This window comes from Dipodomys spectabilis, unplaced genomic scaffold (genome assembly GCF_019054845.1).
Source record: "Dipodomys spectabilis isolate Male_0828 unplaced genomic scaffold, ASM1905484v1 ptg000067l, whole genome shotgun sequence".
Classification (NCBI taxonomy): domain Eukaryota; kingdom Metazoa; phylum Chordata; class Mammalia; order Rodentia; family Heteromyidae; genus Dipodomys; species Dipodomys spectabilis.
This window is the reverse complement of record NW_024870744.1, coordinates 7,806,577-7,821,367: the sequence shown is the minus strand read 5'-3', so window position 1 is coordinate 7,821,367 and position 14,791 is coordinate 7,806,577. Positions and strand designations below refer to the sequence as shown.

General features: G+C 58.8%; 1 protein-coding gene across 1 annotated transcript; it reads right to left on the bottom strand.

Annotated features, from left to right (window-relative positions):
* Positions 1 to 5,614: 5,614 nt before the first annotated feature.
* LOC122108884 (beta-lactoglobulin-1A/1C) lies at positions 5,615 to 9,313 on the bottom strand. Its single transcript, XM_042680887.1, has 6 exons — positions 9,101 to 9,313; positions 8,593 to 8,729; positions 7,729 to 7,802; positions 7,426 to 7,533; positions 6,581 to 6,732; positions 5,615 to 5,755 (listed from the first exon to the last, which is right to left on the bottom strand). Exons 1-6 carry the CDS (start codon positions 9,311 to 9,313, stop codon positions 5,615 to 5,617), a joined length of 825 nt encoding a protein of 274 aa, XP_042536821.1.
* Positions 9,314 to 14,791: the final 5,478 nt, after the last annotated feature.

The window sequence follows — 14,791 nt, the reverse complement described above, 5'->3', positions numbered from 1 at the left end:
ATTGTCTTAACTATGATTAGTGACCCATTTTAATTTATGCTCACAGAAAACATAAATTCAATGCTTCATCCTTTATGAAAATCCATGTATAAAGTTCCTTCATAAAAATTAGTGTCCAGACTGGCAAGGTGGACTTTATTCATCAATTTTTATGATATGTTCTTAACATATTAATTATACAAAGAGATATTGTGTTATTTTCATACATACATGTGATATGCTTTGATCTTTTTTTTTTTTTTGTCTTGAACTCGGCCTGGGCGCTGTCCCTCAGCTGTTCAGCTCAAGGCGAGCACTGTACCACTTGAGTCACAACACCACTTCCAGTTTTCTGGTGGCTTATTGGAGATCAGAGTGTCATAGACTTTCCTGCCAGGGCTGGCTTTGAACTGTGATCGTCAGATGTCAGCCTCCTGAATAGCTAGGATTCCAGGCGTGAGCCACCGGCACCTGGCTTGATCATTTATTTTTATTTTTAAAATCGTCTTTGAATAGTCGTATGAGGGGGTATTAATACAATACATCAATATATGAGTACAATGCATCTTGATTGGTGTCCCCTCTTCCATCATTCAATCTCTCTCAACCCGACCCATTACCCCCCCCCCCCCCAGCCTCCTAGTCCCATTTTCACACATGTCCATTGACAATTACAACTGTATTTATCCACCATTCTTAGAATTCATCAGTCCTGCTCCTGTGGACTCCTCATCCCATCTAAGACGTGTTTTAGCTTCCTGTATTCATCTTGTTAAGTTGTTATTGTTCAAAGCTGTTATTATTCATTGTACGCCTGGAACTCCAGTCTTGTGTGTATCATACTTCAGACACTTGGATTACGTGTGTGTGCATATAGCCTGTATGTGTTTGTAAGCATCTTTCTGCTTTAGGCCTGATATCCACATCTGAGGGAAAACCTTCCTCCTTTGTCTTTCTGAGCTTGGCTTGCTTCACTCAGTATGACTTTTTTTTCCACGTCAATTTATTTCCCTGTAAATGACAAAATTTCATTCTTCCTGATTCCATTGCACATGTATGTATATAACATTTTCTCGGTGCTCTGGCCTGTTGTAGGGCATCTAGGCTGCTTCCATGCCTTGGCTATGGTGAATAATGCAGCAATGAGCATGGATAGGCAGGTGTCTTTATTGTATCCTGACTTGCAATCCTTTGGGTAAAGGCCCAAGGGTGGTATTATCAGATCGTAGGGAGTCTTTTTTGAGGAATCTCCATATTGGCTTCCATCTTGGTTGCACTATTTTACATTCCCACTGACGGTGTATTAGGGTTCCTCTGCCCCTACATCCTTACCAGCATTGGTGGCTGTTGGTATTCTTGATGACAGCCGTTCTGACTGGAGTGAGATGGAATCTCGGTGTTGTGATTTGCAGGGATGTTGAACATTGCATGTGTTATTGGCCATTGGTCCTTTCTTTTCTGGGAGGTGTCTGTTCGGCCCTCTGCCTCTGGGTTAGGTTCTCTCTCAGGTTTAGTTTTTTAAGCTCCCTGTAGAGTCTAGCTAGGAGTCCTTGTCAGGCACAGTAGGCAAAGATCTCCAAGTCTGTAGGCTGGTTTTCAGCTCAGTGACTACGTCCTTCACTATGTAGAAGCTTGTTAGCGTGACGCGAGGCTAACTTTCTTTCTAACATGATGTTGGCTCCTTTGTAAAAAAAAAAAAATGAGGAGGCTGTAGGTACGTGGGCTTCACTGGGGTCTGCGAGTCTGTCCTGTGGTCTGCAGGTCCGTTTCTGTGTCAGTACCAAGCTGCTTCTGTGACTGTGGCACTCAGAGGCCTGAGGTCTGTTATGGTTTAACTTTCAGCATTACCTTTTCTTCTCCCACAGGATTAATTGCCTTGGCAATTCTAAGCAGTTTTGTGGTTCTTTCTCTGTGAAGAATGACATTGGGATTTTGATGGGTTTGGCATTGAACTAGTAGATTGCTTCTGTCAGTATGGCCATGATATTCAACTAATTCATGAACATGGTAGGTCTTTCTGGTATCTTCTCTGACTTTCTTCTTCAAGGCGATTTCAAAATGATGATGACTTGATGATGATGATTTTGGTGGTAGTACTGGTGTTTGAACTCAGGGCTTTGTGCTTGCTAGGCAGCTCCTTCACCACTTGAGCCATACCTCAACCTAAAATTATTATTATATTTTTATTATCTTTATGTAGCCATACAGAGGGATTACCGTTGAAGAAATTGGTTTGTAAGTTCAATGCACGGTGATCGATATCGGCCCTAATGTCACTCTCTCCCATCCCTCCCGCACCCCCCCCCCCACTCTCCCATTCCTCCCGCACGCCTCCCCCCCCCCCACTCTCATAGATGCATAGGATACGCGTTGACTTCTGACTGCCTCCTCCCGCACCCCTTTCCCATTCATCTCCCTCCTCCCCTGGGCCTCCTCCTCATCTTAAGTCCCAGCTTCCAGGCATTCATTTTGTGGGCTGTGACTTTGTTTTTCTAGGAATTACCCACTTGAATTCCTCACTGCACATGTCATACTTTGGATAATATATCTGTGTTCCCCATGAGTGTTTACTTGTATATTTAGCTCATTTTTTTTTTTTTGGTCGGTCGTGGGGCTTGAACTCTGGGCCTCGGTGCTGTCCCTCAGCTCTTCAGCTCAAGGCTAGCGCTCTACCACTTGAGCTACAGCGCCACTTCCTACTTGTATATTTAGAAATTAGATCTACCTCCCACATAGTGAGAAAACACATGTCCTTTGTCTCTGGGCCTGATTTACTTCACCTGACATAAATTTTTCCAGGTCCATTCATTCATTTGCAGATGATGTAGTATCATTCTTCCCAGTGGATGACTAGAATTCCGTTATGTATGTATAGCTCATTTTCTCCATCCATCCATTGAGGGGCATCTGAACTGTTTCCATACCTTGCATATGGTGCATAGAACCGCAATAAACATGGTTGTGTTGGCAGTTTTACTGGACCGTAGGTTAGTTCTATGTTTAGTTTTTTTGAGGATTCTCCACACTGCTTTCCAGGGTGGCCGAATAAGATTACATTCCCAGCAATAATATATTAGGGTGCATTTGCATATATATCCACATGTCTGTTGTTGTTTGTATTCTGTTTTAAATATGATTTTATTGTTGTTATTAAGGTATTGCACAGTGGGGTTACCATGCACAATCCAGGTAATGCCTACATTTCTCTTTTGGACAATGTCACCCTTCCTTTGCTTTCTCCCATTTCCCCTTCCCATTCCTCCCATTTGTAATCTTGATGATGGCCATTTTACCCACAGTGAGATGGAATCTCAGTGCTGTTTTGATTTAATTTTCCTTATGGCCAGAGATGTTGACTATTTCTCCATATGTTTGCTCACCGTCTTACTCCTTCTGAGAAGTCTCTATTTCACTTACTTGCCCAGTTATTAGTTGGGTTGTTGCTTCTCTGAGGGTTTAGTTTCTTGGGCTCTTTCTACAGTCTGGATATCAGATCTTTTGGTGATGTATGGCTGGCAAAGGTCTCCTCCCATTCTATAGGCTGTCTTTTTAGCTTGTCAGCTATGTCTTTTGCTGTGAAGAAACTTCTTAGTTTGATGCAATCCCATTTGTCAAGTCTCTTGATTTGCTGAGCTCCCGGAACTTTGCTCAGAAAGTTCCTACCTGTGCCAAAAAGCTCAAATGTTTTCTCCAATTCTTTGTGTGTGCATGTGTGTGTGTATACACACATATGCTTATTATACACATTCGTATACACACATGCGCATATGCACATCCACACATGTATGCATGTATATGTAATTAAAATTATATACACACAATTATATAAGTGTGCATAAGCACATATATGTATGTGTGTAAATACATATAAGCATGGATATATGTATGTGACTGTTGGTGGCACTGGAGCCTGCACAATGGCCTCATGTTTGCTAGACAGGTGCTCTGTCACATGAGCCTCTCCCAGCCACCACACCAGGCCTGCTTTTTTCCTTTTGTGGCATTGGGTATGGAACTTCAGGGCCTTCCACCTGCCACTCCACCACGGAGCCACAACCCCGTCCCTACAATTTTCTTTTTAGTTTTTTACATGCAATTTTATGTGCAGTCAGGAAAGTGTTGCCTCTTTTCAACATTTTATTTCATTTTATCTTTTGTCTGTTGTGGGGCTTGAACTCTGGGCCTGGGCGCTGTCCCTGTGCTCTTCAGCTCAAGGCGAGCGCTCTACCGTTTGAGCCACAGCACCACTTCTGGTTTTCTAGTGGTTTATTAGAGATAAGAGTCTCATGGGCTTTCCTGCCTGTGCTGCTTTGAACCGAGATCCTCAGATCTCAGCCTCCTGAGTAGCTAGGATTACAGGCGTGAGCCACTGGTGCCCGGCTCAACATTTTATTTTTAAAAGTTGTGCAAGAGTTGTGTGTGCCTGTGACCTTTTCGTGTGTACACAATGTATTCCCACCAGCCCCACCCCTCGACCACTCCCCTCTTCCTTAAAACAATTTCAACAGCTTCGTGGTCTCGTTTTCATACAAGCAAATGAATATGACCACTGTATTCATCCTCATTTGCCCTCTTTGTTAATTCCCTCCCCTACCTCCCATTGTCTCCCCACCCCCCAACTATCCAGCCCATTTTCCTTTCCTGTCTGTCTTTGGAGAAGTAGTTTTCCCTGGAGGATTGATTGAATTGGTTGCAGCACAGATTAATTTGGGGGTTATAGAGTCTTTACGACACTGAGAAAATGAAGGCATGTCACACCTCTAGTCTACAAGTCTTTTTTTTTTTTCCTGGTGCTAGAACCTGGGGCCTCAGCCTTGCTAGGCAGGTGCTTAATCACGGTCACACCCCAGCTGCAAGTCATTTCCACGTCAGAACAAGTAGTTGTTATCCTCCCCAAAGTCGTCCTTGCTGGGTGGATGGTGTCCCTGTGGCGGTTTCCCACCGAGGGCTGCAGATCTCCGGGAGGGCGCTGTGCCCGGCGTCTGTGCCGGGTCCTACTCGTCACTGCTGTGAATGGACACTCGGAGCCCCACATGGGAGTGCCAAGTCCCAGAGCAGCCGCCGCTCTCATCAAGCCCTGCTTATCTCCCATGGCTGATGGAGGAAGGGTGGCCAAGGCCTGGCCTCTCCTGGCGGTTTGCAGAGGGTGTTTGCTGGCAGCCGTGGGGCCAGGCCTGTCCTGAGCACCTCCAGCCTGCGTTGAATGGCTGGCCAGGTTCTCCAGAGCCTGCTGGGCGGCCGGGCAGAGGCAGGCTCACCGCGGAGGGCCGTGGCTCGGGGTGGGCGAGCCTGCTGGGCGGCCGGGCAGAGGCAGGCTCACCGCGGAGGGCCGTGGCTTGGGGTGGGCGAGCCTGCTGGGCGGCCGGGCAGAGGCAGGCTCACCGCGGAGGGCCGTGGCTCAGGGTGGGCGTGCCCTGGCCCGCTTCACCTGTCGCACAGAGCACACCAGTCTGATTCCTGGCAGCCCAGTCTGGCTCTTCTCAGGAGCACGGGAGGGGGAGTCCTCCGGCTCAGTGGCACGTGCTGTGTTTGTGCAGGGCGTGGAGCTTACCTCCACAGGCCCAGCGCAGGTCCTGTCGTCTGGGACAGGCCCTTCCTGGGCCACCACTGGAGGGGGGGGGGACCATGGGCCCCATCAGCCCTGAGTGAGCACGGGGGACACAGTGCTCTGCTCCTGAAGCTGGAGCGGCGGGGGGCTGCACACCCTGCTCATGGGCCTGGGGGGTGTTCCAGTCATGGCCAGACCGGGGGCCTTGGTGCACTTGGTTTGCGGGACCTGGGGATCCACAGGTGGTGGGGCTCAGCCCCGGGCGGGAGGGGCTCTCCCAGGCCCCTGAGGGGCTTCCTGGGCACAAGCCAAGGTGAAGGGGGGGGCTTAGGAGAGAGGCCGGGGCTGAAGGGGAGTGCCCCCCCTGGGCCCGGCTGGAGGGCACTGGCCTGTGGAGGGGCAGAAAATAGTGAGTCTCAGGCTTTGTTCCATTATTCTGAGGTTGATTAGTTAATGACCGGATCAATCCTCGCACAGAACCGGCCTCTGGCCTGGCCTGGCCGGCGTCTTCCCACCCACCGGATCAATCCTTGCACAGAACCGGCCTCTGGCCTGGCCTGGCCGGCGTCTTCCCACCCACCCTTCCTGCCACGTGTTCTCCTCGGACCCGAACCCAGAGCAGCAGTGCTCCACGCCCAGACCCTGGCCAGGCCCCGCCACCAGCCTGACCCTGAGGATCGCTCCTGACGAGCTGGCTTCGCAGCATGGCATGCTTGAGGCCCGGAGGCAGTGCCCGACCAGTTCTAGTGCATTCCTGGCTCGGGGCGGGCCGGGGTGTGTGTGTGTGGATTAAGTGGCGCTGAGAAGGCGGTGCAGGGGAGAGGCTGGGCACCGGGCCGGACAGGCTGCTCCCCCTGCCCGAGCCGCCCTCAGGCACTCCCGAACCCTGGGCCCCTCCGAGCCACATCTGTGGAGGGCGCCATCGCGGGCGGGCGACGTGCCCGGCACAGGTCTAGCCACCAAGGGCGCACCATGGAAGTTGGCCACGTTTGTTGTGCTGTTCTGCTGGCTGTCATTACTCATGGGGTCCCTGCTCGAGAGGACGGGACTCACCCTTGTCCTGGCCAGCGTAGGGCGCCGGGGGGGGGGGGGAGGGGGGCAGCACTTACCATCCGCGTTGGAGACCGGGGCTTCCTGCAGGTGGAATTTCTCCACGTACCCCAGGTACTGACCCAGCCACTTGGGGTCCACAGGCAGGGTCCTTGCTGCACAGGGCGGGCAGGAGGTCATGGGGGAGCCCCCAGCTCCTCTGGAGGCTGCCCCTCCTCCAGGGTGAAGGACCAGGAGGCTGGCCAGGGCAGCCAGACCCCATTGGGGAGGCACGACTAGAGAACCTTGGTGAAGCTTGGTGCCAGCTCCTGGCTGCCTCCCAGGCCAGGGAGTGCCCCCTCTGGTCTCTTCTAAACAGGTATGGGGCGGGGGTATGGTAGGTGTTGCCCGCTTTGCCTTGGGTTTGGTCCCCAACGCCACGGAAGACCCGTGTCCTCCAGGTGACCTTGACTTCGCACCTGTCCGGCTGCCCCCCTTTGGCGCTCTGGACCACTGTCCCTGCCTCCCAGGCCCTGGCTTGCCCTCCAGCCCCTTGGCAGTGCCCACTTCTACCCATTTTGGGGATGCTGTACCCCTCAGGCTCTCCCCACTGCCGATAGCCCCACGGGGTGAGACCATGCGGGGTGCTCAGCCTCACAGTGCCCGTTGGCGGAATGGCCGGGTGAGGGGACGGAGGGGCCGGGTCGCCGGGTGGCCGCTCTGAGGCGCCCACGCCCCACACACAGCGAGCACAGGGGACCCCTTCCCAGAGGAGCGAGGCTCCGCTCAGACCTGTGGAGCGCAGAGGCCCCCCCCCTTTGGGGACCCAGGGGTGGCACTGGCTCACCCGGGGAGACCCGGCCACTCACCCAGCAGCGCCCACAGGCTGGTGGCCTCACCGTCCTCCAAACGCGCGTAAAGGATGAGGTACTCGTAGTCGGTGCTGACGAAGGAGACGTGCAGGCTGCCTCCCGGCACTGCAGGGACCCGACCCAGGTGACGCGCAATGCCCCCGTCCCCAGCCCCAGCACCCCCATGGGCAGCGTGGTGCCCAGCAAGAGGACACGCAGCTCCCTGAAGCCAGCAGCTGTTCTGGTGCTGGTCAGGATGTCTCTGCACCCGGCCGGCCCCTGGCCGGTGCAGGCCCGAGCTGGGGGTGCAGGGGGACTCACCAGTGCCGCGGTACTGGCCCGGCCGCCCCGTCGGGCGCACAGTGGTGGTTAGTCCTGTGCACAGCCCCTTTCCTCTGGGGGGAGAGGAAGGAGCGGTCCTGACAGAGCCATGGCATACCCCCAGGGGCTCTCAGGTCCCTGGGCGCCGCTCAGGAGGAGGCGGGGCTGTGGGTACCTGGGAGACCCTGGCAGACATGGAGAACAGTCTCTCTCGTGAGATGAGTCCTTATCTACTGGAGGGCACCGGACCCAGGTGTCCTCAGCTGAGTTATGGCTCATGGGGTTGGGGACCCTGTCCTGTTTGTGGGCCCCCGCCCCAGCCCCGAGTGGACACGGCCCCTGTCCCAGCCCCACATGGACACCGCCCCTGCCAGTGTGCCCCTTGTCCCAGGTCTGCAGATTCTCGAGTGGGCTGGGAGGTCTGTGCTGAGTGACCACCGGGTCCACAGGCTGCTCTGTGGCCGTGTGCAGCACGGGTTGACATTAGGAGGCTCTACACTGCAGGTATAGACAGAACCAGTACTTGGGTTGAAGTTGGCCACACTGGGCCCTGGGCAGCTTACCACCTGACCTACTTCCCCGGTGCGGTGCCCTCCTTCCCTGGGTCCCCGCCCTCCACTGGGATGGGCAGGCTGGTGCTGGGCAGCTGGAGATGCTGGATGCACCCGGGTTCTTGGGAGTGAGCTGACCCCTTTGAAGCACGGCACCCCTCAACGTGGGGGCTGGACGGCGGCAGGGCATGGAGACGGGCGCCGTGTGCCCTTCCTCTCCTTCCTCTGAAACCCGTGCCACCCACCTGGCCGGTGGCACAGCCCCACCCTGGGGCCCAGGCCTGAGCCGGAGGAAGTTCAGGGCCTCACTCACTTCCAGAACAACAGGAATTCCACGTCCCCATTCTCACTGGCTCGAATGGAGTCGAGGGACAGCTTCAGAGGATCGGTGGGCAGCATCAGGTCTGTGCGGCTGCTGGCCAGCTGGACGGTGAGCCAGCGTCCCTCCACCTGCAGGGCACAAGCACAGGCACAGGAAGCTGGCTAGTCCCCTGTCTCCAGTCTCCAGGCCAGGCCGGGCCCCACAGTGCCCTTTCTTCTGAAGTACTGCCCTTTGTCCTCTCTCTAGGACTGCCTCCTCCCCTCCCCTTTTCCCTGCGTTCCTCTCTCTACATCCTCTGTTCACTCAAGTCTGGTCAGAGCTGTGTTCCCTGGGGCGGCTGTTTGCTGTGATGCTCTATCTGTCCCTCCCGGGATGGCACCGTCCACCCTCTCCGTACAGAGAGGAAGCAGAGCTGTGTGGAGGCCCGTGCATGTCCAGTGCTGCGTGGAGGTCCTGTCCATGTCCAGTGCTAACGTTGTGGCCTAGCCACAGCACTCACCTTGTGTGCATCAAAGCCCGGCTGCGCTGGCACATCTTCCAGAGTCTCCTGTGCCCTGGCCAGGCCCAGACCCAGGCTCAGCACTAGCAGCCACGCGCCCCGCAGCATCACGGCACCAGGGTCCTGGCCAGCAGCTGGTCTGAGGGACGTCTTCCAGTGGCTCCTTGTCCTCAGCAGCTGCTGACCAGCCCTGCTGTCCACATGAGTCTGCATGTCCCAGTCCTCCCACACTTGCAAGCAGCCTTGCTTCTTCCCTGTGTGTAAGAGGCAGAGATGAGGTGTGGCTGCTGGGGCAGTTTAACTAGGCTGGGAGCCTGTGCTGGGAGCCGGGGAGGCCGCCTTAACCGGGCTGGGAGCCGGGGAGGCCGCCTTAACCGGGCTGGGAGCCTGGGAGGCCGCCTTAACCGGGCTGGGAGCCTGGGAGGCCGCCTTAACCGGGCTGGGAGCCTGGGAGGCCGCCTTAACCGGGCTGGGAGCCTGGGAGGCCGCCTTAACCGGGCTGGGAGCCTGGGAGGCCGCCTTAACCGGGCTGGGAGCCTGGGAGGCCGCCTTAACCGGGCTGGGAGCCTGGGAGGCCGCCTTAACCGGGCTGGGAGCCTGGGAGGCCGCCTTAACCGGGCTGGGAGCCTGGGAGGCCGCCTTAACCGGGCTGGGAGCCTGGGAGGCCGCCTTAACTGGGCTGGGAGCCCAGCAGGCTGAGGGAACACAGCAGGGTGCAGCTGCTCTGCTTCCATGCAGGCTCCACCCTCCTGCGCAGGCCAGTTGTCCTGTCCTGCTGTGCCCCTGCCCACTGACCCCCCAGGAGGACGTGAGGACTGCTCCCTGTCCTTACAGGAAGCTCTCAGGGTGGGCGTGGGGATTACAGGGCAGATGGCCCCCAGGATGGGGGCTCCATGCATGCTGGGTGCCAGACAGAGCCATGTTTATCTATCACTGAGAACGGCTCACCCCAGCCCTTCTCCCTGCTCCAGAACCACCCTGCTCACGTGTCAGGATGGCAGGGGGTACCTGCTTCCTTTGCCTCAGGGGTCAGTGCAGGTCCCCAGCCAGGCGCGGCCTACTCGATGTGGCCACAAAGCAACCAGCTGGTCCCCAAATGGGATACCTTTCCCTGGGCCCCGCCTCCCCTCCAGGCCTCTCCCCTCTCACCTGTGGGGTGTTGGCCTGCCCGAGACGCGGTGCTCAGGCCTCCTTGGGCCGCTGCGCAGCCGGTGCAGCGGGGCCTGGCCCAGCGTGGACACTCAGGCTGACCCTAGGCCGCTCCACTCCTGCCCACCCTGGGGCTCCCAGGAAAGCCCACTGCTGCTGAGCAACCTCCCGGGGCAGCTGGGGTTTATCACCAGATATGCCCTGCCTGGAAGGGCACAGCCCTGGCCAGGCCAGGTTTGACTCTCAAGGAGAGGGCCAGCCTCCCACCCCTGGCCACTGAGCCTGCGACTCGGGCCGCGGGCAAAGCAGAACCTCAGCCTGTCCCCGGTGCCCGGCTGTGCAGCACCCGTCCTGGCCAACTCGGCTCTGACTCCGTCCGCGTGCCCTGTGGAGGAGCAGGCACAGGCCAGGGCTCAGCTGTGCTGCCCCTCTGCTCCTCTGGCCGCGGAAGCACACAGCCCCCATGCGACAGACTGAGTGGATGGTGTGGCCCCGACCTCGGTCTGAACCAGAAGAGGGCTCAGCATCCCCAGAGGCCTGCTCAGAGCCTGTCTGCTGTCCCGAGCCTGGGCCTTCCCCTGTGGGGACCCCATGGCCCGCCCTCCGGGAGGCTCGGCAGAAGCCTGCACCTCTGCTTCTGGGGGTGGGGACACATGGGCTTCCTCTCCCCTCCTCCCCCAGAGGGGCTCCCGCCATGCCTCTGAGCGCCAGAGTCTCCTGGCTGCCATAGAGAACAGACCAAGCAATGGAGCCAGGTGTGGGTGCAGAGCTGGTTTATTGCAGGGGAGGGGGCTGAAGGTCAGGAGGTGTCCAAAGGCACAGGTCACAGGAAAGGCTGGCTCCCTGCCCGCTGGGACCTGGGGAAGCCGCAGCTCTTTGCAGGTGTCCAGCCCAGCAGGGTGCCCCACGTGCTGGGGGAGGCTAGGCCTTTCCCGGCGTCTGCCCCCTCCCCCCAAGACCTGCCCTCCCTCCCCTCCCTTGCTGCAGTCCTGCTGTGTCCCCCAGGCCCTGTGTAACCACCAGCTAAGCAAGATGGCCATGCTCTCAGACCCCCAGATCCTCGGGGCCTCGCTCTGAGCCCTGTCAATCATGGTCATAGACCCTCAAGGTCACCAGGCCTTGGCCTCTGCCCTGGCTTGGCCTGTGATTCTTGGGGTGGGAGAGTCTGGGGGAGCCAGGCACCCCGCATTCTTGAGCTGCTGGCATGGACAGGTGTGCACAGGCCTCAGCGGGCTGCCTGGGGTGGTCGCCAGGCTTGGAGGGCGGGCGCAGCCTGTGTGGTGCCCGGGAGGGAGAGCCAGGCCCAGCAGAGCCAGAGGGGGGCACTGTGTGCAGGGATTCCATGCAAAGAGTGGCCAAGTAGGGAGCAGTCAGGAGGCCCGTGCGCGTGTGCACGGGTGCGCGTGTGCACGGGCGTGTGTGCACGCATGCACGCAGTAAGGCGTGCAGAGGGTGAGTGGAAGCAAGCTGGGCCCCGCTGCCGCCTTGTGCCCTTGGGAGGCTGGAAGCTGCCATCAGCCCTGAGATACAGCGTCCAGGCTGTATCCAGCCCCACGAACCCGGCACCCAGGCACTCCCGGCTCCCGAGGTGTTCTGATTTGGGCTGGGCCCTGGGACCCGGCATCCAGAGCGAGTGGCCCCTGGGGTCCCAGCCTGCATGGGGTCAGTATGCCTGGGGTCTCCCAAGACCGCCTGCCAGAGCACCAGGGGTGGCGGCGTCTACTCACCTGACGCACATCTACTCCGGGGAGTCGCATCTCGCTGTGGACCAGAGAAGCTGCAGTCACGGTCTGGGGTTCCTCTCCATCCCCCCCAGCTCTCCCCCACCCCAGATGCAGCTCCAGCTCTGCAGAGCCCCCCACAGACCCCGCCCGGCACCCGGCCCGGCACCCTGCCCGGCACCCGGCCCGGCACCCTGCCCAGCACCTCTGGAAGGGCCGGAGCAGTTTGGGCTCCAGCAGGAAGCAGGGTTGGGCGAGGGCCGCTTACGAGCGAGAACCAGGTCCACAGAGTGGCTCTGACCCAGGCCTCTTCTGTCCATGTGCTGCCTGTAGGCATCCAGCCCCTGCCTGCCGGGGGACAGACTCCTGCCTGCAGCCACGGGGCGGGGAGGGGGCACCAGGAGATTCCAGGTGACCAAAGGGCTCTGCAGCTGCCAGAGCCTGAGGCAGGGAATGCCAGAGGGAGGGAGGGGGCCCTGGGAGGGGCCCCCCTCACCCCTGCCGGTGTCCCTCCACCCCTCCAGCACAAAGTCCCAGGTCCCCACTCTCCCAGGCACGGCCCTCCCTCTCTCCCTCTCCCCGTGGAGGCCGCGCCCACCGTGGAGCTCCACCACGATGAAGGGGCTGGCATCGCTGTGGCTTTCCAAGTCAATGATGGCAACGTCACGGTTCAGGACCACAAACGTCAGGTAGATTCTGCCTCCATCTGTGAAAGCAAGAGGGAGTGAGCGGGAAGTCTGCCGGTGCCTGGGGTCCCCCACGGGCTCTGCACCCCCAGCTGGCCCAGCCCAAACCTGCCGGCAGGAACCCAGACTCCACGCTCCCCGACCCCACCCCCCGCCTGTCCGCTTCCCTTTCGTTGTCTGTCTCTCTCCACCTCCCGTCTCCCTGTCTGTCTGTGCCTATATCAGTCTCTGTCTCTGTCTCTATCCCTATCTCTCTATCTCTCAGTCTCTCAGTCTCTGTTTCTCTTGGTCTCTCTGTCTCTGTGTCTCTGTCTGTCTCTGTGTCTCTGTCTGTCTCTGTGTCTCTGTGTCTCTGTCTGTCTCTCTGTCTCTGGCTCTGTCTCGTACTCCAGGACGGCTGAGAAGCACAGACGCAGATGAGGAAGGACCCGAGCGTCTCCCCAACCTCAACGGACTCACCCGAACCTCAGGCCACAAGGCCTCAGTCTAGCAAGTGGCAGGGTGCCTGTGGACCCGAGTCGCAGTCTTCACAGCACCCACTTCCCCCCCTCCAGGCACGCTGGGGTTCTCCCCTCTGCCCCCACCTTACAAAGGCTCCTGCAGAAGCTGGGAACTTCTGCCCCCCAAGGGAAACCCTGGAGCCTCCCTTCTCTCCCTACTGGCCTCCCTTCTTCCAGCCTCCACCTCTCTGGACAGATCAGCTCTGCACTGGGTCCTGGGAAGGAGCCCCCCAGTTTGTGGGGAGCCCTGGGGGGATGCACTGTGGAGTCCACTGCTGTGAGGTTTAGAGTCTCTCAGGGATGACCATTGCGGGGGGGGGGGGGGGTACCGTGGCCTCTGTCCTCGCCACCATGGCCTCTTCTGGAACCTGCCCCTCAGCCACATTCACACTCTGACCAGCCCGAGGCTGCGGTCACGCTTACTCACACTCAAAGGTGTAGCGTCCGGGTGTGTTGGTCCGCTCAGCGATGTAGAATTCCTTTACACACTTTCCGTCTTTTCTAGAAGGACAGCAGCAGTTCTGGTCAGTGCCAGCTGGACCCTGAGTCCACAGGGTCGCCTGGCTCACCGCGGAGCTGCCCAGTGTCCCAGGAGCAGGCCAGAGGCCGGAGCCACAGACCCTGCTGGGGGGCCTGGCTGTGAGCGGCTGGGGCTGGGGCTGGCTGGGCGGGGCTGGGGCCCAGGTGTGGGGCTCACAGCTACCTGTGGAAGTAGGTGACGTTCAAGTTCCCGTTCTCCAGGCCCCTGATGTTGGTCATGAAGCAGCGGAAGGCGCCGCCCTCCTGCACAGCGGACGGGTTGGTGGCTCCCAGCTTGATGGTGTACCAGTGTCCCTCGGCCTGCAAGGGAGGCCCCGTCCTAACCCTGGTGGCCCTGGGGACCCGCCCTCCCCAGAGCCTGGGCCACAGCACTGGGGGCCACGTGCTCCATGCCCGCCGGATGTGCCCCCTCTCCTGCGGCCCTACCTGCTCAGGACTGAACCCGGGCTGCACGGGCACCTGGCTTTGGTCCTGCCCTGCCCGGGCCAGGCCCAGCCAGACACTGAGCAGCAGCAGAAGCCTCTTTCTCTGCGGCACCCCCATCCTCCCGGCAGCGCTGTCTGGGTGCAGTGTGCTGGATGTAGGGGGGACGAGGCCCTGCCTGGCCCTATATATGCCATCCCAGAGCCAGGCAGCCCCAAGAAGAGTGCCCCGCTGTGCCCACATCCTGCACCGCCCTCCGGAACTAATGTGTTTGCATAGCTGGAGCATCCCCGGGGGCTGTGCCAGCCCGGCCTCCACTGCAAAGGTCAGGCGCGGGCCCCAGGGCCAGGCCGGCAGGGACCTGGCTTCCAGCCTCTCGGACGTCGTCTAGATCCAGGCCTGTGCGGGCCCTGCCACAAGCGCACTGCTGCCCGTCTGGGCTGGGTCTCCCCAGACTCCTGAATGACCGCTGCCCCCAGGGAAGAACCAGGAGTTGGCCCCTCAGGTCTGGGAGCAGCCCGCATTACTTCGGGGTCTGCACAGTGGACATGGGGCCCTTGGGACGTGGTGGCTCGACGTGGAGCAGGCGGGGCTGGCCTCGTGCTTCGCGGAGAGCCAGTCATTCTGTGAGGCTGGCCCTGGTGCCAACCCCCAGCCAGAGTCTGGCCTGCT

Coding starts and splice junctions, on each gene's coding strand:
- LOC122108884 (XM_042680887.1), bottom strand. CDS start 9,313: ATGCAGACTCATGTGGACAGCAGGGCTGGTCAGCAGCTGCTGAGGACA. Junction 8,730..9,100: donor CGGGCTTTGATGCACACAAG/GTGAGTGCTGTG, acceptor TGTGCCCTGCAG/GTGGAGGGACGCTGGCTCAC. Junction 6,733..7,425: donor CAGCCTGTGGGCGCTGCTGG/GTGAGTGGCCGG, acceptor CGCCCTGTGCAG/CAAGGACCCTGCCTGTGGAC.